At 38.4% G+C, this 22,357-nt stretch overlaps 5 protein-coding genes across 5 annotated transcripts; 3 read left to right on the forward strand and 2 right to left on the reverse strand.

Annotated features, from left to right (window-relative positions):
• Nucleotides 1-173: 173 nt before the first annotated feature.
• On the forward strand, nucleotides 174-1,567 carry I206_102240 (DNA ligase D, 3'-phosphoesterase domain-containing protein; the record flags this gene model as incomplete). Its single annotated transcript, XM_019159300.1, has 8 exons — nucleotides 174-369; nucleotides 441-590; nucleotides 660-674; nucleotides 737-766; nucleotides 825-963; nucleotides 1,017-1,132; nucleotides 1,205-1,360; nucleotides 1,464-1,567. The coding sequence occupies 8 exons, from the start codon at nucleotides 174-176 to the stop codon at nucleotides 1,565-1,567; spliced, it is 906 nt and encodes a 301-aa protein (XP_019007594.1).
• A 6,084-nt stretch (nucleotides 1,568-7,651) lies between these two features.
• On the forward strand, nucleotides 7,652-10,078 carry I206_102241 (uncharacterized protein; the record flags this gene model as incomplete). Its single annotated transcript, XM_019159302.1, has 11 exons — nucleotides 7,652-7,820; nucleotides 7,888-8,014; nucleotides 8,080-8,229; nucleotides 8,292-8,351; nucleotides 8,413-8,490; nucleotides 8,561-8,817; nucleotides 8,920-9,059; nucleotides 9,117-9,205; nucleotides 9,284-9,611; nucleotides 9,681-9,766; nucleotides 9,835-10,078. The coding sequence occupies 11 exons, from the start codon at nucleotides 7,652-7,654 to the stop codon at nucleotides 10,076-10,078; spliced, it is 1,728 nt and encodes a 575-aa protein (XP_019007596.1).
• Nucleotides 10,079-10,473: 395 nt separating this feature from the next.
• I206_102242 (uncharacterized protein) lies at nucleotides 10,474-12,316 on the reverse strand (the record flags this gene model as incomplete). The annotated part of the gene is made up of 7 exons (XM_070202533.1): nucleotides 10,474-10,527; nucleotides 10,600-11,148; nucleotides 11,213-11,335; nucleotides 11,404-11,503; nucleotides 11,588-11,755; nucleotides 11,863-12,074; nucleotides 12,215-12,316. The coding sequence occupies 7 exons, from the start codon at nucleotides 12,314-12,316 to the stop codon at nucleotides 10,474-10,476; spliced, it is 1,308 nt and encodes a 435-aa protein (XP_070058634.1).
• Nucleotides 12,317-12,867: 551 nt separating this feature from the next.
• I206_102243 (uncharacterized protein) lies at nucleotides 12,868-17,034 on the reverse strand (the record flags this gene model as incomplete). The annotated part of the gene is made up of 11 exons (XM_019159304.1): nucleotides 12,868-13,692; nucleotides 13,766-13,888; nucleotides 13,964-14,443; nucleotides 14,530-14,658; nucleotides 14,758-15,228; nucleotides 15,291-16,096; nucleotides 16,155-16,209; nucleotides 16,272-16,364; nucleotides 16,422-16,542; nucleotides 16,636-16,730; nucleotides 16,861-17,034. 11 exons carry the CDS (start codon nucleotides 17,032-17,034, stop codon nucleotides 12,868-12,870), a joined length of 3,372 nt encoding a protein of 1,123 aa, XP_019007598.1.
• A 1,046-nt stretch (nucleotides 17,035-18,080) lies between these two features.
• On the forward strand, nucleotides 18,081-22,188 carry I206_102244 (uncharacterized protein; the record flags this gene model as incomplete). The annotated part of the gene is made up of 12 exons (XM_019159305.1): nucleotides 18,081-19,424; nucleotides 19,494-20,004; nucleotides 20,075-20,113; nucleotides 20,176-20,323; nucleotides 20,377-20,477; nucleotides 20,538-20,583; nucleotides 20,658-20,729; nucleotides 20,804-21,101; nucleotides 21,215-21,375; nucleotides 21,440-21,884; nucleotides 21,968-22,026; nucleotides 22,104-22,188. The coding sequence occupies 12 exons, from the start codon at nucleotides 18,081-18,083 to the stop codon at nucleotides 22,186-22,188; spliced, it is 3,309 nt and encodes a 1,102-aa protein (XP_019007599.1).
• Between the last annotated feature and the right edge of the window lie 169 nt (nucleotides 22,189-22,357).

A 22,357-nucleotide genomic window follows, 5' to 3' on the forward strand; every position in this document is an offset into this window, starting at 1 on the left:
GAAGAAGCAATTGCTAAGTATATCAATAGTTCGCACAAATTGGCTTTGATGGATATTTACATCTCAGGGTGTTTGTCCTTTGGTGCCTGCGCACGATCACTCGTGTAAATGACAAAATCTCCGATCAATAAGAATGATATCACAATCTTTCAACTTTTGTATCAATAGAAAGTATGTGGACTTTACATTTGCTCAAGAACAATAAGTCCAAATATGAACCTCAAATATCACTGACGGAAGATGTGGTTCACCATGAGGATAAAGAGGAAGAAAGGATTGGTATATGGGGATTTACAAAGACTGAGATTGATAGATTTCCTGCTTTGAAAAAGAGGAATTTCTGGTGTATACAAAGACATTCCGCAACGGGTGAGTGGGTTCATCACACTCCTATACTGTGGACCGCACAATTTGATATCTAATAATTTGAGGATTCTTAGCAATGCATTATGATCTTAGAATGCAAATTGATGGAGGAACTATCAGTTGGGCTGTACCAAAAGGATTAATTGGAATTTCGAAAAATGGTGAATCAAGTAGATTAGCTGTTGAAACAACTATACATCCTATAAGTTATACAACATATGAAGGTAAGTTTCGAATGCGCTGAGGAATGACGAAAGATATGCTGGTTGATGCTGATTGTTGTGATATAATAGGTGCCGACGGTAGAAGTACGTTTTAACCTGTCTGATTACTTTCAAATTCAGGTATTTACTATTTTTTTCACTTGTAGATTTCTCTGCTGGTAGAAAAGGAGGAACACGTAAGTATTTTCATTTTCAAATGAAACCCCCCTTACTGATAACAATGACACCTTATAGTACTTTGGGATATAGGAGAATACTTAATTACCAAATCATCTTCTGCAGCTGACTCCACATCAGACGAAGACCGACCTTCAAGACCTTCCAAGCGAAGAAGAAAGGGAACAGTCGAATCCGACGAGAACAGCGAGGATCCGTATGTTGTATAGTCAAACGTTTTATATAGATTGAACTAACACCGATAAGTAGAGATGGGAAATACCAAGAAGATTTATTGAGACAATATTTACATAAAAAAGTGGGTTATGGGAAAAGTAGAAGTATCCACTTCGTTTTGAGAGGTGGAAAGAAAATGACGAATCACCGTATGTTTAGTCCTTCTCATTCTTAGCAATTTGTTCCGTTCCATTCTTTGACTTTCATGATAAATTACCTAGACTTCATTCTTGTTTTAGCGGCTTCTCATGCTCATACATTCTCTGCATCTGGTCAAATTAAAAAGACATGGTTTCTACGTTTACCTAAAGAAGTCGATGAATATCCTTGGGATCAAGGTGGTGAAGAAGGTGATTTTTGGGGAAGAAGCGTTAAGAGTGAGTGAACAATATGATTCAGTATTATGGATATATCAAAGAACTTGAGTTCGAGGTATTTCGATCTGGATATAGGATAAGCTCTGATTCTGCTGTTGATTAGCTGGTAGAACGCTAAAAGAAGTGACAGCTGGATATGTAGCAAGACCTGAAAGGTGGAAGAAAGAAGAAGAGAGATTCGCAAGTTGGTTTGGCGATGATGATTGACTTCAGTCAACCTTTGCTTTCATCGCTCTTTGACTTCGGAAAGAACGGCCAAGCCTCGCAGTAGTGAATGACTCCAAGAGGTCTGGTCAAAACTCCCCACCTCACCCCACTTTATGGAAATGACGCTTCATCAAATCAAGATAAGCATATCGACATACGTAGTCAATTTTAGAAGCTTCTGTCGATCAGGAGAAACATGCGGGCGCGTCTTTGATGCGTGTGGATCGGAGAATATCCCCACCTCGTATCATTTGCGGTGTCGCTCAACTCAGATCTGGAACTTTTCGCCACGAGCGTCTTGATCAAGATGCTCGGTAACAAATCCGTGTCTCAAGACTGTAACAATGACATGAGGAGCATGGAACTCCGCCCTCATGGACATCTCGGCAAAATACTCATTCTGACGGAGATCAGGACAATTCGGCAAATCCGTCTCGTTGATTGATACACACATAACTCGGACCCTTACTTCGCATTAAAATTCCGAAATATTGCAAGTTGAAACGCAAAATGTTTTTTTCCGTTCAAGAAGATCAAACTGTAGGATACTTCGCTTTGCTGATCTTGAAGGCGACCGACAGATCTGGTCAATGTAGATCAGGGAATCGATGCGGTATTATGCTGTGTTGCCCATGATAGATTGGTCGTTTAGGAGATGATCCTAACGCTATGGTAGTCCAGATTCATCGAGTCAACTCGTTACGAGGGATCTAGGTTTACTTTGTGTACTATTCCTATACCCTATTCACCAAACCGAACCAAATAGTCCATCAGCACGACGAGGACCGCAACCTAAGGGTGAAATCGCAAGAGGTGACTTAGCTTATTGTATAATTCAAGTTGAATGAAAGATGAAAACTTCTTAATTCGCCTCATTTTTGAGCGAAATAAGTGACTAAGAGGACCAAGAAGGTTCCGAGATTCTCTTCCTGAAGTATCTCCTTCTAGAATTCCATCAAAATGGAAGTCAAGTTTAGCATTTTTTCGATAATAATCAAAAATGATGTGAAAATCTGATTCAATCCGGTACTAAGAAATTAGCACTACCTTATACACAGTACATGTGATTGTGCTAAGGTAGAGGAACGAGTAAAAACTTGTGTGATTGCACAGACAAGTTCAATCGAGGTAGTGAGGGATATATTGAGATTTTTTTTCAGATTTCGAGAATTTTGATCGGAAATTATAAAATTGATAATTGAGGGTTTATCCTTTCCCCTTATTTATGGTTGAATTCTCTTTGATTCTATTCAACAATACATCAAGTCTAGACTTTGATCAATGGGCGCACGACCTTAAAGCGATGAATAGGTTTTTAGTAGTGTGAGAAGATTTTCTTTGGCTCATTAGCTGTACCATCAATCTGCTGAGGGTCAGAACTAAAGCTAAAGGGCGTTACACTATAGGTGACTCTACTAAATCTGCGGTGTAGTTAAGATTTTGAAATGAGTGAAAGATGGAAAAATTTTGAATTATCATCGGTATAGCTGAGTAATGGAAAAGATCAAACGATATTAAGAAAGATATAAATATCAGTTATACATTAATTTGTTATTCGAACATAACTCAATCCCTTTTGATATCTATCGAAAACAGACAAAAAGATACTCGATATCATACAATAAACACATTAATTCCTGAAATAAATCACTCACACGACTCACAGATTTATTCACTTTACACGCTTTACAGCAAATTAACATACTCAAAGAGGAAAAATTGAAATGTCATCAATGAACGTCACATCAAAACGATCAATTTTCTCTCCTATCTTCCTGGTCTTTTTCTTCCTCTTCATACTCGCTTTCCTTTCTACTTCTACAAATGCTCAATTCGCTCCTGTTCATATGGCTTATTTCTGTAGACAACAATGTGAACAAAGATTCAATATGTGCGCTAGAACTGCTAGTAAGTATTGATATTCTTTTACTCAATTTGCGTAATTGATTTTACTTTTCCTTGTTCGAGTAATTTGAATCGAGCAATTTATGACTTTCTTTACATCCTTTTCCTCCATTCAAGATTACCTCTTTAAGCCTATCTATCGTTCTGTAACTCTGTCATACCAAAATTTGAGGCAATTCAGGTATCGTTTCAACAACTTCATTGTATCTTCGCCACCCATATCATATGAAGAAATGATCTCATTCGGAGGTTTCTCGCTATTCGTGTTTTACTGAAGAAGCAAGAGAGGAGATTCATTTTTGTCTGTCCATTCATCATCTAGCCGTGTTGACTGAAATGACCTGTTCGGTATCTTTGATCGTTCCTCATTTCAAGATACACAAAACATTGTTGTGTGAATTTGGATTTTGTGTACGAGGGCTACAGGTTCAGCGCTGATTTCATTTCTTTTTCTTGTTCGTTTAGTATCAGGACCTAGACTCGCAACTTGTTATTCGGTCCGAACCGTCTGTTATATGCGATGTTAAGTCGCTCAAGAAACGTTACCAACGACGTCCTTATTAAATTGTTCATTCACGTCCCCTTTAACGTTGCTTTCGAAACCCAACGTTTGCTGCCTCATCATTACAAACCACTAATTGGTCAATGGACAATCATCATTTCCAGATTCCTCCGGATAATTTTTTTTCGAATCTTTTGCCTTTTATACTTATATTACCAATACTCTGGGTATTACTCCCGAAACAAACTTAATGCGCATAAATCAAGCTAGATAATTCTTTCCATTCATACACGCTCCAATCACAGTAATATAGCTTCACTCACCTTGATTACTTCAATATTATAATTATACATAGATAGATGCGATGAAAAATTGAACAGATTTAATGATTTAAAACAAATTCCGTTTGAAAGTATTCCAAGGTTATTGAGTGAATATAATAGTGTGTGTAGATGACAGAATAGATGTTCATCTATTATTTCACTTTCCACAATACATTTGTTAATTATAGTCGCTGCATTCAGTCTGTATTTGTCTTTTTCACAATGATAGAAGCAATTCCCCAAATTCGGCATCACATCATACCGACAAAGGTACGGTTTCAAGTGACTTACACAATGATGAGGATGGTGTGTAGATGAAATCGCTTTTGGAGCCAGGGTGTTGAGTTCAGGCCCATCATTCCTTGGCAAATTTCGGACCGCAAATTTATTTGATCCGCGAAACATTCGCCATTAAAGGTATAATGCTAAAAATGTAATAATCTAAACAGCCATCTATAATCATGTTCATGCGGTATATTCAGTTTAACGGCGTTTTTATGTACTGTTTTACATGCTACTGAAAGCTGATGGAGCTTATCTTTACTTCCGGTGAATAAAAATGCCTTGCCGAGCTCTGTTTGGTGGCTAATCGTTATTTACCACATACCTTTAACCGAATGATATGGACATGGAAGAAGCACGTTTACAACGTGTACAAGTGGATAAATTAGCATCGTTATAGGTAGTAACGGAAAGGCCTATAACGGAAAGGGGTGAAGGAGAAACATCGCAATGCTGATTTGTGCGTGTTCACATTGCATCTCCTTTGAAAATTGCAGACCGTACCACAAATGATGGCATGTTTTTGATGTCTGTCTCGCCCACCTTGAAGTAAATCGGCATGTGATGAGTCACCAATAAAATTCATGGGCTAATCATTCATTTCGCTATAAGGATATTAGGGATTGGGAAACACACCACAGCCTCAAAAGTAAGATTAGCTCAAAAAGGATCCACTTATAAACATTGATTGTCAACGGAAAAAAAGGAACCAAAAAGTCGACTTTAACATTGGCTGATCTTTCCGCGCCTGATGGATTGGTTGATAGCCAGAAATGGGGTAAATTAGCAGTAAAGTAGAACGTCAACACCAAAATCAAAAATTATAATTGATGATGAGATGCTAATTACCCTAAAGAGTCACTATAAATCAGAAAAGGGGGAATTAACAGCTCATTGATTTGCATGTTTAACCTCATGTAAGCTAAAAAAGTGGTACGAGTTGAAGAGTTTTAGGATGCAAAAAAAAACGCTTTACTCATCAATAAGTCATATTGGTGATCAGGTATTGTGAGATAAACAACTATATGAGTTAATGAATCATGTCAAGATCCCTCAACTTTTAACCAGCAATAACTTACGTTTCGTCTTCACCACTTTGATTTCATAGCAACATTACTAGCCATACTCATCATGTATCTTCACCGTAATCTACCAACATCAATCGTCGAATGACCGTGGCCACTTTACATCCAGCGACAAACAAAATGATCAATCAAAGCGCCACTCCCTGGAATTTCATCTTATACGTTATCCTTACAACTTTTGTCTTATCCTCTATACCAATGGCGGAAGCATGGAATCCTTACTTGGCTTGTAAAGCTACTTGTAATGCAGGATATCTTAGTTGTATGAGTGTTTACGGTGAGTACCCGAATCTCAACACCTTTCGAATCCCTTCCTTCCCTTCGCATAGCTGAACATCGGTCGCTCTTGGAGCTGAATTCGAGCCCTTTCCACTCAAGGTCTTGTCTATCGTCCCAACTTTCCCTTCGAAAAAGATTAGCTCAGCTGAACGGGAATCAAGCTAATCATGCTATCCTCATGTCTCACTTAGGTAACATACCAATATGTAATGCCGCTTTGAGAAGTTGTTTTGCCAGGTGTCTTTAGCATTGAGGCTTGAATGAGGGGTCTCGGAAAGCTCCTGTAAATGGAGAAGATTTCATGGAGGGTCGATCCCAAAGGAGAAATAGTTGTTCTCTTTTCAATTCATTTTGTTGAGATATGTTGTATAAGAGCAGAGAGATAATCAGGCTAATGCAAGAAAAGTTGAAATTGCGTTACTATTGAATATCTACAAATTCCATTCATCTTGAGCCAAGTCTATCTTTCCGGCCGGCGGACAGAAAGTCCCTGCGTATTCTAGCGCAACTTGATAGGCTGAATCATATCGGAATGTCGAACTATAAGATCCCATCGATCACTGCGCAGGAGAATCAAGTGAATCTACCACTACAATTCTCCGACTTTTGCTCACGGGCCCCTCATTATATCCCATTGACCTCTGTTCAAATTGGCCCATTTAGCCCCCGGAGGAGGATGACCTCGAGCCCCATTTATCTGATTAGCGTGTACGTCGAAGCTGTTCCGAGTTGAATAATTCATTAAAATCATATTGTACCTGACTTAGTAAATCGTTCGGAATTTATTATTATCGGAAAATCTCAGGAACGATTAGAATTCCCTTTCCATATAGCTTCCGCCTTCGATTTAGATGAGATCATGTCGTAGCTTCTAAATCACCTTCGAATTTGAGGTCATGCGAAATACATGAATCATATATAGATTAATCGAAATCCGATCAATAAAGGAATGAAAGAACCCAGGCGAAAGAGGCTTGAGAATTGATCACAAATTTCTCGCGGTGATAGATCGGTTAGTTGCTAAATTGAAAAAGATTTTCTCGGTTAAGCCGTACCAACTCCCTGAATGAAAAGTGAATACCGGCGGTACTTGAGCAATAATTCCCTCAGATCTTCCTATGATCTCTACCTTTTGTTTGTACGATTAAGGGAAAACCTTTTTCATCGCTTTTGATTCTTACCCCCTTTCACCTGGTTTGAATTATAATGACGTTGAAGGCTTTACCATTGCCGCAATTGAAAAAATTGACAAATTCAGGTACGTCACCTGATAATACAGGTAGAATAACAAAAGAGTGCTTAAGAAAATAGAAAGTCACCCTTGGAATCAAGTTGCCGATGACGGAAAATTTAGGATCTAACTAACTTCTTCAAACACCTCGTTAAATTGTAGTAGTAATGATTTTGATTTCTTTCGGGTTTCCACTCTCCGTCTTAGTCCAAAGTTGTAAGACCACATATCCCAAGGAAGTATTTTAGCCCCTTGGGGAATTTTTCTTTCTTTCTTTTATGAAAAAAATAATGATGATGTATGATAAATGGAAGAGAATGTCAACAACAAATAAAATTCTGTAATTTAATTCTCATTTTTGTTTCTTTTCGTGTTTTCAGTTAAGAAATTCTCTAAATTTGCGAGAGGTTCATTGATTCAAAAATTGAGAATTATTATATACTATCTTAAATTTATTAAACATCAAGATAACATAAAATGGTAGCTGCTATAAGTGGTGGAGATCAAGGATTAGATTCTTGGGGAGATTTCCTTAAAAAAGAATATAGAAGACCAATCTTTTTTTGCGCTTTAATTGCAATTGCACCTATAGCATATGGTTATGATGGTACTTATTTCACTTCATTATTGGAAACACCAGTATTTGGTGAGTATTAGGAACTTCTATACAAAGAAATTTGGTATTTTTGCTAAATTATATAACTTTATGATAGAGCGACAATTTGGTGATTACGATGCAAAATCTAATTCGTATTCCATCTCTAGTAGTGATCAATCTTTATGGGTATCAATTATTCAGGTTGGTGAAGTTGTTGGTTCTCTTGCTGCTGGACCTATCGGGTAAGTTTATAATTTTTTAAATTTATTGTAAGCAGAAATGCTCAATTTTGGTTTGACAACTTTAGTGATTACTCCGGACGAAAAGGTGGTATGCTTGCAGCTATTATCCTCCTTGCTATCGGTGTTGTTTTGCAAATGATCGTTATTGGAAGTTCTGCTCTCTTAACTGTTGGTCGTTTGATCGCTGGTGCTGGTATCGGTATCATATCCAACGCGTAAGTAAACATATCTTCGTACAAAAAGTGAAGTTGACGAAAACCCTAACGATCTTTTATAGTGCTCCATTGTACCTTTCCGAGATTCCTCCTGTAGAAATTCGAGGTGCATGTGTTTCCAGGTAAGTTTGTTATTAATTCCCAATACTAGTGTAAAGCCTAATATATAGCTTAAATTTACAGTTGGCAATTGATGTTGGCTATTGGACAAGTTATCGGTGCTTGTGTAGGTCTCGGATCTCATAATAGATCAGATACCTCGTGAGTTTTGGATATTGAGTTTTATCTTGCTAAGTATAATAAGCTGATGGAAATTTTATTAAAAATCAAGGTCATGGAGAATTCCTATTGCTATTAATCTAGTTTGGGTTGTTTTACTTTTCGGAGTTCTTTTCATTGTCCCAGAATCTCCTAGATGGTTATTATATAAGAATAAAGATGCAAAAGCTGAAAAAGCTTTAAGGAAAATTCATGCTGGATCGGAATATCAAGATTTATTAGTTCAAGAACAATTAGCAATTATTAATAAATCAAGAGAAGAAGAAGCTCAAGCTTCTAGTTCACAATCTAGATGGAGTGATTTATGGAGTGAGTAATATATAAATATATATATATATATACATATATATATATATTCATTTTTGGGGAGAGATATTAATTGAATTGGGTTTTGTTTTTAATTTAATTTAGGAAATCCCGTTGAAAGAAGAAAATTCATTGCAACAGTTGGTATTCTTGTTTCTCAACAAATTTCAGGTGTACAATTCATTTTTTCCTATACTACTACCTTTTTCACTCTTGTTGGATTAAAAGATACTTTCATAATTACTGTGAGTTCTTCATAATCAATTAAAGAGGATCATTAGCTGATATTGTTTCTTTCCAAGATCATCGTTGATTGTATTGAGGTTCTCGGTGTACTTGCAAGTTTCTTCGTAGTTAATAGATTCGGTAGAAGACCATTACTTCTTTACACGTGAGTTGATTAATTTGGAGAAGGAGAAGTATCATATTTGAGTGTTTTCAATTACTGATTATTTTGAAATATTCTCAGCGGTATATTCATGTTAATTACATTACTTGTTGTTGGATGTCTTGGTGCAGTAGCAGGTCAAGGAACAAGATTTGAACCTTATTTAGCAGATCATCCATCATTTGGAAAAGCAGTAGCAGCTATGATTTGTTTATACGTTTTCGCATTTAATGTTGCATGGGGACCTTTAGCTTGGGTAGTTGCTGCTGAAATGTCAACAGGAAGAAATAGACAAAAACATTTATCAATTGGTACTGCACTTTTCTGGGTTTCAGCTTGGGCAGTTACATTCACTTTACCTTATTTATTCCAACCTAATGAAGCTGGTTTAGGACCAATGATTGGTTTCGTAAGTTTATTTCAATCATTTCAACCACAAAAAAAGGGGGAGAAAGCTAAATTTATATGCAACTTTTAGATTTATTCTCTTGGTGCTTTGGCTTCTTTATTATTTGTTTATTTCTTTATTCCTGAAACGATCGGAAGAACACTTGAAGAAATCAAGTAAGTTTGAAATTTTCATTCTGATTAATTGTTTGATTACGAATGCTGATGAAGAATAATTAATCCAGTTTCATGATGGAAGCTAGAATCCCTACAAGACAATGGAAAGATTTCGATCTTGCGACAGTTGTAGCTAAAGATGAAAAGAAAGGAACAAGAGGTACAACTGAACATGTTGAAACTACTAATAATGGTCAACAAGGTCAAGCTGCTTTAGCTTCAAAACCTGAAAAACCAAGAACAAGAAGATTTGAAACTAGTTTTATAAATAAAAAAACTGCTGAACAAATAGCTGAATCTGAATCTCCTTAAATCGGTTTAAATTAAAAGCCAAACAATAGGGATATGAGATGATTGGGTAGAACAAGAAGATCGACTGATAGGTGGTAGTTGGAAGAGTTGATCAGATGACGGATGCATCCCTCACTCTAAGAGGATGAGAATTGAAGTAAGGGTCAAGCATGATAATCATATATTAAAAATTACATAAAATTGCAAACGCTGTAGCCTTACATGCATTATAGATATTAGATTTCTTACTCATTGCGGTTGAATTCTCTAATTCTTCATGTGATATGCTGTGATGCATGACATTGTATACACGTACGTTGATGTGTTGAGAACGATTCGAATATGTACTCAGCCTGATTGTCTTTCCTCCCTTTCAAGGTTGGTCATCTCTGTAGATTCATAACGTATGACAAAGATCACCATCCTTCTTGTATCTTCGAATCTTCATCTTTTTCGGGTAACCAAAAAGTCTACAAATTAATTACTATTTAGCCTTGATACAAAAAAGTTAAATGATTTTTTCAAAAAGGGAAATGACTTACTAAATCTTCACCTCCTACAGCAAACATTTGTAATCTATGATTAAATTTAACAGCTCTACTAGGTCCATTTCCACCTTTTAGAATAACTTTAGCTTTTAAATCAGGTATAGGTAAAGTATGCCATTGAATTGATTTAACATCTTTTTTTCCATTTTCTAATTCTTTTCTTGTTAATAAAATTTGTCCTTCTGAACCAATTTTTGTAATTGGATCATCTATTAAATCCCAAAATAATATACTTCCATCTGAACTTCCGGAAATTATAAATTTTGAATCAGAAGTAAAAGAAACTTCTTCTCCACTTATTCCTCTTTTTGTTCCTGGTTGTTTATTTCCATTTTTATCCCTTTCTAATCCTTGATGTCCTACAAGTCTTCTAAGTGGTACCAAATCAATGGCATCGAGTAAATAATGTACATCAGAAGAAGTTCCAATTAAAAGGTATTCGCCGTTGGAAGAAAATGCAATAGAAGTAAATATTGGTTTAGGAGGTGGTGATGAGTCTCTGGAAAATGATATGTCGTTAAGAGGGGTATAAAGGAATGGAGTCTATTACCAACAAACACTCCGGATTAGCAACATTGTAATACTCGTGTTTGATGCTTAGACTCGCCCTATCCATCGTGGCTGTAGCGTACATCATGATAGTTTGAGTATCAGAGCAGGCAACAGCGAAGACTATTCCTTGATTATCTATTGCTGCTATTGCCGAACCACCCACATCTTGTACTAAGCCCTAAAAACTCAACGAGAATTTATCAGCTGTTTTGGGTGGATCTACGAGACGTCGCTGAGCGAACTCACTTTGCACCCTGAAGCTCGTAAATCCCATAATCGTACCGTACCATCATCCCCAGCCGTTATGAAAGTATCGTCTACAGGACTCATATCAACTGATCGAACTCTATATCAATATATAAGATCTCAGTATGTGCTTTATCCTTTTTCAGAATGCTTTTTTTTTTTTTCAAAAAAAAGAAAAGATTACCTTGCTTCATGTCCTTTAAAATAAGCTAAATATTTATTATCATGCATTGAATGATATCTTACTGCATGATCATCTCCTTTAGTTGAGGCATGTAAAATAGTTCCAGCTTTATGAGTAAATCTAGGTAAATCTATACCGTATTTTCTTGAATAAAGAGGTTTGATTTTTCTTCAAAAAAAAAAGGTAAACACAGAGAGAGAGAGGTATTATAAGTATATACAAACTATTTGAAAAAAAAGATTGGATTTAAGATAAGGATTTTCTTAAAAACTCACTTTCCTTTTTTACAATCCCATAAAACAAACATATCATCATCACTTGCAGTAACTAATCTATCACCAACATCATCAAAACAAATTGAAGTTATATTTTTATTTAATGGTGTTGGATTACTTGGTTTTATTAAATTCAAATTAGGTGAATTTGATGAAGAAGAAGATTCAGGATCAAGAGCATCTTTAAAATGTCTTGAAGGACGAAATTTATTCTGAAGAAAATAAAGGTTCCATTATTTCGTCAGCTCAATTCCCGAACATATACCTTCTATTTCTAACGAATTTTAAATCAAAATATAAATATGAGGATGGCTGAGTGTTGAATACAGAAGAGAGTTAAGTGACAACTCACCAGTAAACCTGCTGTCAATGGTATAATATCTGGTTTTTGAGGTATATTACTTGGTCCAGGTATACCTAAACCTCTATTAAAAGAGGAAGAACCAAAATTCATATTGATATTTTTGATAAATCGTAAATTAGCTTTCGATCTTCGAGATTGGTTGATATAGGAAAAGAATAGGTATGAGATTGAAGGTTGAAGCTTTAGCTGAAAACGGACAGAGTACCCTTTCTTGGGACGACGCAATGATGATGATTGTGCAAGATAAATAAACAATAATGCTAATTGTTAAGTTACACAAAAGGAATGTCAACCCAAAATGCACGCGTTTATATGACAAGTGGAGGTAAATGAAATATCATAACCATTCCTGTTCTGCAAATAAAATCACAATGACGGTTGTAGTCACGATTCTATGCATGACCAAATCAGAAAATGTTTTCTATTCATCAATAATAAAATTCCTACTTCCATTTTACATGATTATGTGATCAATAGTACATGGATAAAAGAGATTGTAAACTGAAGAGCCCAAAAAAGAGATAAACAAATGACGATTACAATCAAACTCGGTCGATTTTGCCATTTCTATGAGATGCCGTTAAAACTTGCTGCCGTCGTTTGCACTTTGCGCGATCGGCCTGCACAATTCAACTAATCCATTAAGAAGAATATCCAGCAGGTCTCTGAGCAGCTACGGAGGATTCAGGGGTAGGCAGCCCGTTCACGTGCCCATTTTGCGGTTGCGGAGTTCCATTAGGCTGAGTGCGAGAATGAATGGAGGCAGGGTGATACGGTTCTGGTCTAGCTTGAGGTGAAAATCCATTTTGTGCGAGAGGAAGTTCAGATTGAGGATGGTGTCGTGAATGAGAGGATTGCACCGTGTTCGGACTTTGCGGATAGGCCTGATGAACTCCTGGCGAAAATCTATTTTGAGGAGGGGAGATCTGTTGACCTGCTTGAAGGTGGTAGGCATGAACTGCCTGGGGAGCAGAGGTTGGAATATGAGGATGTTGCGAGGGAGATACCTGAGCAGTGGGTTGATATCGACCTTGTGGAGGCGATATTTGATACTCTAGTGGATGTTGGGGTATAGTTTGAGGAGTAAGATGACCTTGGGGATACCTTGATTGTACTTGTTGTTGCTGTTGATAACCTTGTTGTGCAGACTTGGGTGACTGATTAGGAGGATTGGGGGGATAATACACCGCATAACCTGCTGGACTATCTATGTTTGCCGGCGGGTGAGGATAAGGCAAGTAGAATTCTTCTGGACCCAGGGGCGGCGGTGGTGGTCGAGAGGGGTTAACTGATGGTGCGGCATGTGGACCAGGTGTAGAGCCAGGTACGATGGGATAAGGTGATACAGGATGAGATTGGCTCAAAGGATGGGATTGTTGGTGATGACCATTAGTCTGAGGTTGAGGCAGTTGGGATAATGACAATCTTTGTTTTTTACGTATTGCTCGATGAATACATTCCTTGCACTATGAAATAAACGAATATGATCAGTTTTTTCATTAGAATTAATTCACTAGGTGATTTGACGATCCAACTCACCTTGAAATCGACTTGATCCCAATTCTTCTTTCCTCTACCTTCCCTCATATCCTGTCGATCATGGCATTCAGTATGTTGCCATCTTCCACAATCATCGCAACAGACCAAGTCAAGATCTTCGTCCTGAATCATATGGACCATATCAGCATGATCTCTCGTGAAGTGTACATGGAATGAGATAATAAAAAATGTACTCACGATATTCCATCCAATTTTCTTACACACTTCACAATTCAATTCCCATCTTTCCGGAGTATCAACTGGTTCTACCGTACTTGATCCTCTACCTTTTGGTGCTGGAGTAGGTTCATCATCTGAATCATCCGACACTTCTTCACCTTCTCTTCTACGTTTCCTCTTTTCTCTCTTCCTTTCTCTTTTTTCTCTTTCTCTAATTTCATCTTCTGCTTTTTTCATCAAAGCTTCTTCTCTTGCCATAGCTCTTTCTTCTCTTTCTTTCAATCTATCTTCTCTCGCTTTTTGTAATGAAATCGCTTCTTCTTCTTCATGTTGTTTTCGAGTCTCTTCCGATCTTATACGTTCCATTCTTTCTTCCATCTCTCTTTCAGCTGCTTCCCTTTTGAGTATCTCTTCTTTTTCCAATTCTCGGGTAGCTATCCTTGAAGATCGTTTACGGTTATTCACCGCTTCCTGTTTGATGCGTTCTTGTTCTTTGGCCTATTGGGTCGTGGTCATCGAATGATCAGCATCATGTCCGTAATCCCTAATCCCTCTTCACTCCATATGTCGATTAGGTGACTCACAATCAGGACATCGATTATGGTGGGTCCAACTTGTTGAGTCAAGAGGATATACAAAGCTTTCTCATCTGGATCTTTTGATTTATTATATTGTTCAGGGAAAGTGCGCCATTCATATAACGATACACACACCTACACAGCACCACAGCACGAGTCATCCATCAGCACGCACTATCATCATCATCACTGTAATTGGAATTACCAGAAAAGGGTATTTGTTTATTTACTCACAGTCTCCCATTCAACAAAATCAGATGGTATATGTGATCTTTCAGCTTCCCATTTTTCCATCAAATCACTTTTCTCCACTTTAATCTCAGGTTCAGCGTTGGGTTCTTCTTTGGTTTCTATGTCTCCAAGTTCAGGTATCTGGGCGGGTGCGTGATCGTCGTCAGCCTGCTGCACTAAGTCGGTCTTCACATCCTCCGCATTTGGCTTCAGGCTATCATCCAGTCCATTCGCGCTATTTTCAGTTTCTTCTGCCTGACCGCTGACTAGTGGTGTTTCACCTCCGGATACATAAATATCAATGGCTGGTTGTACTCCACTAGAATTTCCATTGGGACGATCGGATTCCGGAATCTGTTCTCCCTTCGTCGCTCCGCCGACATCTTCGAACTCGTCTTCAGCTAGACTTGCAGGTTCAGGAGGAGCTGTATTGTCACTCGCTCCAGCTGACGGCGATGACAGCTTCGTATCAATCTGGGCAACATGATCAGTGGTACTTCGCCATGAATGGGTCCAATCAACAGAAGCAGACTCACAGTATCATTGAGCTGAACAGTCACTGGTGCTGCCTCACCTCCATCAACCACTGATGGCTCGTCTTCAAATCCCTTGGTATGAACTTCGATCGCACCATTCTCCTTCTCGTCAACATCCATATTTTCTTCGTCTTTCACTGCATTCCCATTAACCTTTGATCCCTCAAGGAGTTTGCCATTAGTTTTCTTAGCTCCGCTAGCGAGAAGTAGCCTTTCATGTTCCTCTTCATCCGTTAATTCGCTCAATTCACTCTCATCGCCATCTCCATCAGCTTTCTTAGCTTTTCCTTTTCCTTTACCTCTGGCAGATTTAGAAGGTGTCAACCAATCATCCGGGACTTGTTGCCATTCATCATCTACATTTCTTAATCTCCTTGATACCCTAGTTCCTAGTGGTAATGGAGTATTTTTCGATTTACTTGGACTTTGACTTGATTCAGGTAAGGGGTTATTCCTTGTATTTCTAGTTGATCTAGACGAACTCGGGGCTTCTGTAGGAGTATTTTGAGCTTTCTTTAAAGCTTGTGCAGTAGGCGTAGGATTGCCATAAAAATTAACACTTTTCCTTCGCCTAGATCCGCTCAAAACGTCTTCTTCCTTTGCTGCTGGTGGCGGAGTGAGAGAGAGTTCAGGCGTAAGCTGACGCTTTCGATGTGATTTCTTGGGCGCAGTGGAAGAAGGAGTGGATGTAGATGGTCGAGATTGTGATTTACGAGCTGCTTTCTTGGCTTTTTGTGAAGATTTCTTGAGTGGACGAGGAGGGGGTGGAGGTGGAGGAGGTATTCGTTGAATCCATAATCGATTATCTGGATTTATTATCAGTTGACGAGCGTCTGTGATTTGTGGGAAAGAAGAAGAGCATACCGTCAAATAACCAAAAAGCATTACCGTCTTTATCCCATCCTACAGGTTCCACTCGCTGAGAGCATCTATGTTCAGCGTCGAGGATCGTCGTAACGATGTAAGCTGAATTGAGCTTACCCAAGATACAGCATCTTCCTCGGATTTCAGTAAACCCCTAAATCTAGCCGGGTCTTCCAGTTGCCATTCGCATAGTTCATGCAGTATTTGAACCTGAAAAAGGGCTGAATTTAACTTGATGGCAATTCACATTGTGAGAAACCTACTGACCTTCTGACTCAATCCCAAAGTTCCCCACTCAATTGGGTTTTCCTCCGTTCCTAATAAGCACCTTTGATCCGGACGCCGTTTGGCGTATGTCCTTCGTAAAGTCTCAAATGCATTATCGCGACTGATTCGAAATGAAACGAATGTTCGTTAGCACAATACATATTTTTGAACTCTGCTTTTCATGTACAGTATAAATTGCCGATAAATTACTCACTTGATTAGCCTGTTATACGTCAAAGCGAATAGCAATTTCGCTATTAATGTTGGTATCAGGGCTTTCTCATCTCCATCAAAGTCCGCTTCTAAGGCCTGTGGAAGAGTCAGTTAATTCAGTAACAGGGGAAGACAAAGATGTCAGGGCAGTTATATAAGAAGGAACAAAATCAAAAAAGAATCAAAATTGAAGGAAAGATAAGTGGATTGGGAATATTGTACTCACCTCAATGTCCCAATCTACTAAACCGAAAGCATCCGAAAATGTCCAAATAAATTGAGATATAGCTGCCCACCTCCAATCTTTTCGTAATGTTTGGATTATAGGTGAAGGAGGTGGAGGAGGAAGAAGAGTTGCAACTGGAGCTACAGCTTGAGGAGGCGGTAATTTACGAGGCATTATTTATATTGATGAATACTGAAAGGGGAATTCAGGTAAATTGGGGTGGACCAACAGTATCTGCGCTCAGACTTATCCGTATAATCGGCTAATGTTCAGAATGAAGTAATGACGTTTTTTATTTTGACCAAACGCGTGTTTTTTTGTTCTTTGACTTTGACCTTTGCTTGGATATTCACCTTGGACAGATGTTTGATAGCGATCCCAGGTAGATGACCGGAGTATTTGGTGTAATAATCTCGCTCGGATGACTGGGAGTGAGATTGTCTCGATTGGTCAGTTTGACTTTGCGGATGGTCAGTCGCGTCTTTATGATAGTAGTTTGTAGTAATGTTAGCAACGATAACAATAACAATAATAATACGTTACTCGTAGTAACCATCAAAAGGGTTTGAGCGCAAGTCTCTGATCAGTAGTTTATTTAGACATCTCATTTATGGGGTCTGGTGAGCCTTGTATTAGGCTCGCATTCTCACATGTGCCTAAAGCAGTTCTGTACCCAAGGTGATTGACTTGTTACTTGGAGTGCCACAATGTATTTAATTGATCCGGGGATTACCGGCACGACTCGTTCTCGGGATTCGATATGCCTCCAACTTATCACATGAACAGCGCGATGAATTAAATTAAGCCGGAGCTCAATTCTCGTTATTGTGGGTCGCCATACCCCTATTCCTGGGACACCAAGGAGGAACGGACATACCTCAATATATATTCATTGGTTATTACATGAGAACAAATCAATGAATACAAACTAATATCTACATTTACATCAATGCCCGGCTATTTACATTTAAGAATCATACTAATATCCCAATTTCATTTATCAAGTATGACCTTTTTGTGTACTTTCATTCTCAACGTTCAATAATTCAGATTTTACCTGCCTCTAGAAAACTAAGGTACGCTTCCCTAAATAACCGGATGACAGGGCCGGGAGGTAGATCATTGGATTCAAGGCTCCTCAAATCATTTTCATCATTCATCAATCAACTACTCGTTTCAAATAAAAATCTATTAGCTCCAGCATCCTAACATCATTCTCTATGGAATCAAATCATCCTCCCACAACATATAATCCTAATTCGAGTAGACCTTTCAATAGTACACCTTCACCATTTCATCAAACTTCACCTTCTAATTCTGCTTTACCTCAATCAGGTCCAGGTACAGCAAATCCTTCTCCACACTCTTCTATAATAAGCGGACAAGGTGGAGGAGGAATTCATAATCAGCATCAACATCAAGGACAAGGACAATCACCTTTAGGACCAACATATCTAACTAGATTTCCAAATCACCTTGAAGGTAATTCCAATTTTGGATCCGGATCGGGATCAGGATCAAATATTCAATCTACAAGTAGAAGACCGAATTTGATTTCCTCGATATCAAATTCAAATTATTCGGATATAGAAATGTATGGTAGTAACAATAACAATCATAGATCAGATAGTTTTAGTAGTCAACATAATAATCACGGAGGAGCATGGCCTGCGATACCTTCTGCAACAGGAGGTGGTGGGGTAAAAGAAGATAGAGGTTGGAATAATGATAATGATCATGAATATAATCATCATTCTTCAAAGAGATATAATGGTAGTAATTCTTCATCTTCTCAATCTCAAATGATACATCCTTCAAATAATCAACCCGAAACTATTCGTCGAACTTCTCAAATTTTCCCTAGTGCAGGTCCAACCGCTAAAAGAGGTTCAAAAGCTTGTGTAGCTTGTAGAAAGGGTAAAAATAGATGTGAATGGGATCCATCAGGTTCAGAAAGTAGTTGTAGAAGATGTTTATTGAATGGGACTAAGTGTATTTTCGAGAAACCATCAGATAAATCATCCGGAAGTGGAAGAGGTAGAAATGGAAGTATGAGTCAAAGTCAACCTCCTCCTCAACAACAACAACAACAAAATAATAATCAACAAATGGGTGATAATGAAAGAGTATATAATTTAGAAAAGACAGTACATAATCTAACTCAATCTCAGGATCAGATTCAAAATGTACTTCAACAGATATTACAATTACTTCCAACTCAACAACAAAATCAAAGTTCATCTTTGCAAAATCCTTATAATCCAAATCAGACCGCTGTATCAACGTCAAGTATTTTTCCTTCAAGTGTATCTCCACCATCAATGTTCAATCAACAACAACATCAGCTTCAACAGCAACAGCAATATCAACAGCAACATCAACAGCAACACGTTATTCATAATGATTCACAGCCAGGTTATATGCGTAATAACCACGATGATATGGATGGGAGGATCGGTTCTCCACAAAACACAGCTACTGGTCGAACTGGGAGTCATAGAGGATTTCAAGTACCTACGCCCAAGCAGAAGAGCTTTCCGAAATTACCGGGATTTGCTCCTCCAGTGAGTAAACAGAACACGGATTCCGTTGCTGAGACACCATATATGCTGATGTTTGAATTGATCATATAGGCGCATCAATTTGGCACATATGGTGTAATTCCCCTTCCATCCGCACCACCTTCCCCATCACACTCTAGACATTCATCACGTTCTTCATCCCGCTCGGCAGACTCATCTTCAGCTTTACCTAGAGAAACCCTCACTGCTCCTATTCAAGCTCTACAAGCATTAGCCAACGCAGCGGATCAGATAGCTAAGACTTCACCAGAAAACAACATTGTTGAAGACGAAGATGTGAAAAGTAATATCATCTTAACGGAAGACGATAGAGGTAGAAAGAGAAAGAGGGTATTGATTGATCCGAAATCAATTGAACTCAGAGTGAAAAAGAAGAAAAAACCAGATCCTACACCGCGAAATCCGTTCCCTGATGTAGTCAGTAAGGGTTTAGTCTCTGAATCTGAAGCTCGAGAACTATGGGACTTATTCTTCAAGGGGTGCCATTATTTCGTTCCACTTTGGGATAAAAGCTATGATACCTATGAGACGTTCATCGTTCGAACTCCATTTTCAACGGATGGTAAGCGTATTCATACCATTTCTCATCGAGGCAGCTGGCACGAAGTTGATGTGTTGTGGGATTTGTTCAGCTTTACTGGCTGTTGCAGCTAAAATCAGAGCAGAAAATGGTGAGCAACTCTCATTCCTACTTTCAGCACACCTCTCACTCATACTTCATTTCCCCCTGTAGGTCCTCTTGGCCAAACTTTCCAGAGGTGTCTTGAAGAAGCTCAAGGTATAGCTCGATCGACCCTTTTCGGACCTATCGTAAGGAAAGAAGCTGTCATGGCTATGTTGATTTTAAGTGTATGGAGTCAAAACGGTTGGTTGCCTTGCGGGTGAGTGTCCGAAATTGAACGGTATGATTGATTAACTGAACTTGGCCCAACAGACATGCTCTTCGAATGGGACTGGACATGAATTTACATAGAGCGCTAGATAGACTAGCAAACAAGGATGAGATTAGGTCAGAGGCCGATGAGAGAGATTTAGGTTAGTCAGGTCCTTCACAAGCAACCACGTATACCCTTTAACGAAAATATGGTTGTTCAGTGGTGTCTGCTAGAATATGGTTGAATTGTTACATGCACGAGCATCTGTACGTTATTTGTCGCTTGTGTGTCTCTGCTCTTTCACGGATCGTAGCTGATGTCTACCATGACCAAATAACAGTGTCAGTCTAGGTACTGGTAAACCATTATTGCTTCGAGATGATTCATCAGTGAAAGGAGCAAGGGATCTATTGTGAGCTCACCTATCATTACAATCCGGGCCATGAATCTGAGAATGACTGATGATTGGTAATCCCTCCCTTGTAGATCCCATGCAATGGCTTCCGAAACGGATATGAGACTTGTAGCAGGAGTTGAATTGGTAAATTTAAGAATTCGAATATTAGAACATTTAAATCCACTTCACGGAAAAGTCGATTCATCAACTATATCGTTCGTTAAACGTATGCTAGGAGATTTGAAATCTTGGCATACAGAATGGAATTCAATACATAAAACAAGATATAATGATGAAGATGTTTTAGTGAAGCTTCTGGAGACTGAATTGTGTTATGCTCAACTTTGGACGGTCTGTGTAGCTTTAAGAGGGGTACAATGGGACAAGGTGAGTTCTTGTTTAGTCTTTTTTTTGACGTTTAATCGTGGACGAGCGGTCTCACTACGGAAAGTAGTGTCAGTTCTCCAAGTGTGTTTGCTGATTGTTTAATGCGAACGCAGCTCGCCCCTGATCAACGTGAACTAGCCTTTCAAGCCAAAGACTCCTCTTTCAGGTGTCTTGAAATCTTCCTTAGACATGAGAATTTCAGAAAACACCTTAAATACGCTACTCATGATCAACTCGTTTCTGTCGCTTTCGCTGCTGTATTCCTTCTTAAAATGTGAGTTATTGTCAATATGGTAACTTTATCAAGTGGGACTGACGAACCCAATGAACAAAATTAGAGCGATGCTTTATCCAACTGCAGTTCCACTTCCGTTTTTGATTTCACAAGTTTCTCAACTTGCACATTTACTTTCAGCAGAATGTTACGCAGAACGATATGCTTTAACCCTTCGATTAATGTTATCAAATTTCAGAAGAAAAACAGGAGCAATGTCAACTATGCCTGGAACACCACGTTTGTCAGGTGCATCAATTCAAGGACAAACATTACCTTCAAATCCCACTAACAATGAAATTATGGGTGATTTAGATGGTGGATTACAATCTCTTCTTGGTTTACCAAATGATCCATTTGATGGTATAGATAATAACAATAATAATAATGGAGATACAGGGATTTTTGGAGTGACTGATCAAGTTTGGGATAATATGACTGGATTAGAAGGTTTTAATTGGCCAACTGAATTTAGTCCTTCTTCTTTACCTGTTTGGTTACAAGATGGAGTGAGTTAATTTCCTTCCCCCTTTACTGTGAAGCGAAAGTGAAATGCATTGCAGTTTTGCTGATCATCTTTGTATTTTGGTAGAACGTTGCTGATCTAGGATTACCAGCTGATGGATCGGATTCATTGTTCTTACCTCCAGAGTGCGTGATGTCTGACACCTGTCTATTGACAATCTGAAGAACAAGAGCTGATGATTTGTCACGGGATCCTCAAACAGACTTGCAAATCTGTTTCTACCGACAAGCGGATTAGATCAATATGTCTTGCCTGATACAGGTGATGTAGGTGCTGAAGCTTGGTGAAGGTCCTAGTTCAATATCGATCTTATTGTGCAAGTTATGTATTTTGTGTATCATTATCAGTCTACTCTTGTAATCCAGAAGCTCATGGAAAAGGTAGGCTGGAATGAGAAAAATTAAGGGCCGTCAATCCATAAAATAAAATTTCATGCAGTAAGGTGCTACATAGCAC

The sequence above is a fragment of the Kwoniella pini genome, chromosome 3, assembly GCF_000512605.2.
Source record: "Kwoniella pini CBS 10737 chromosome 3, complete sequence".
NCBI classification, from domain to species: Eukaryota; Fungi; Basidiomycota; class Tremellomycetes; order Tremellales; family Cryptococcaceae; genus Kwoniella; species Kwoniella pini.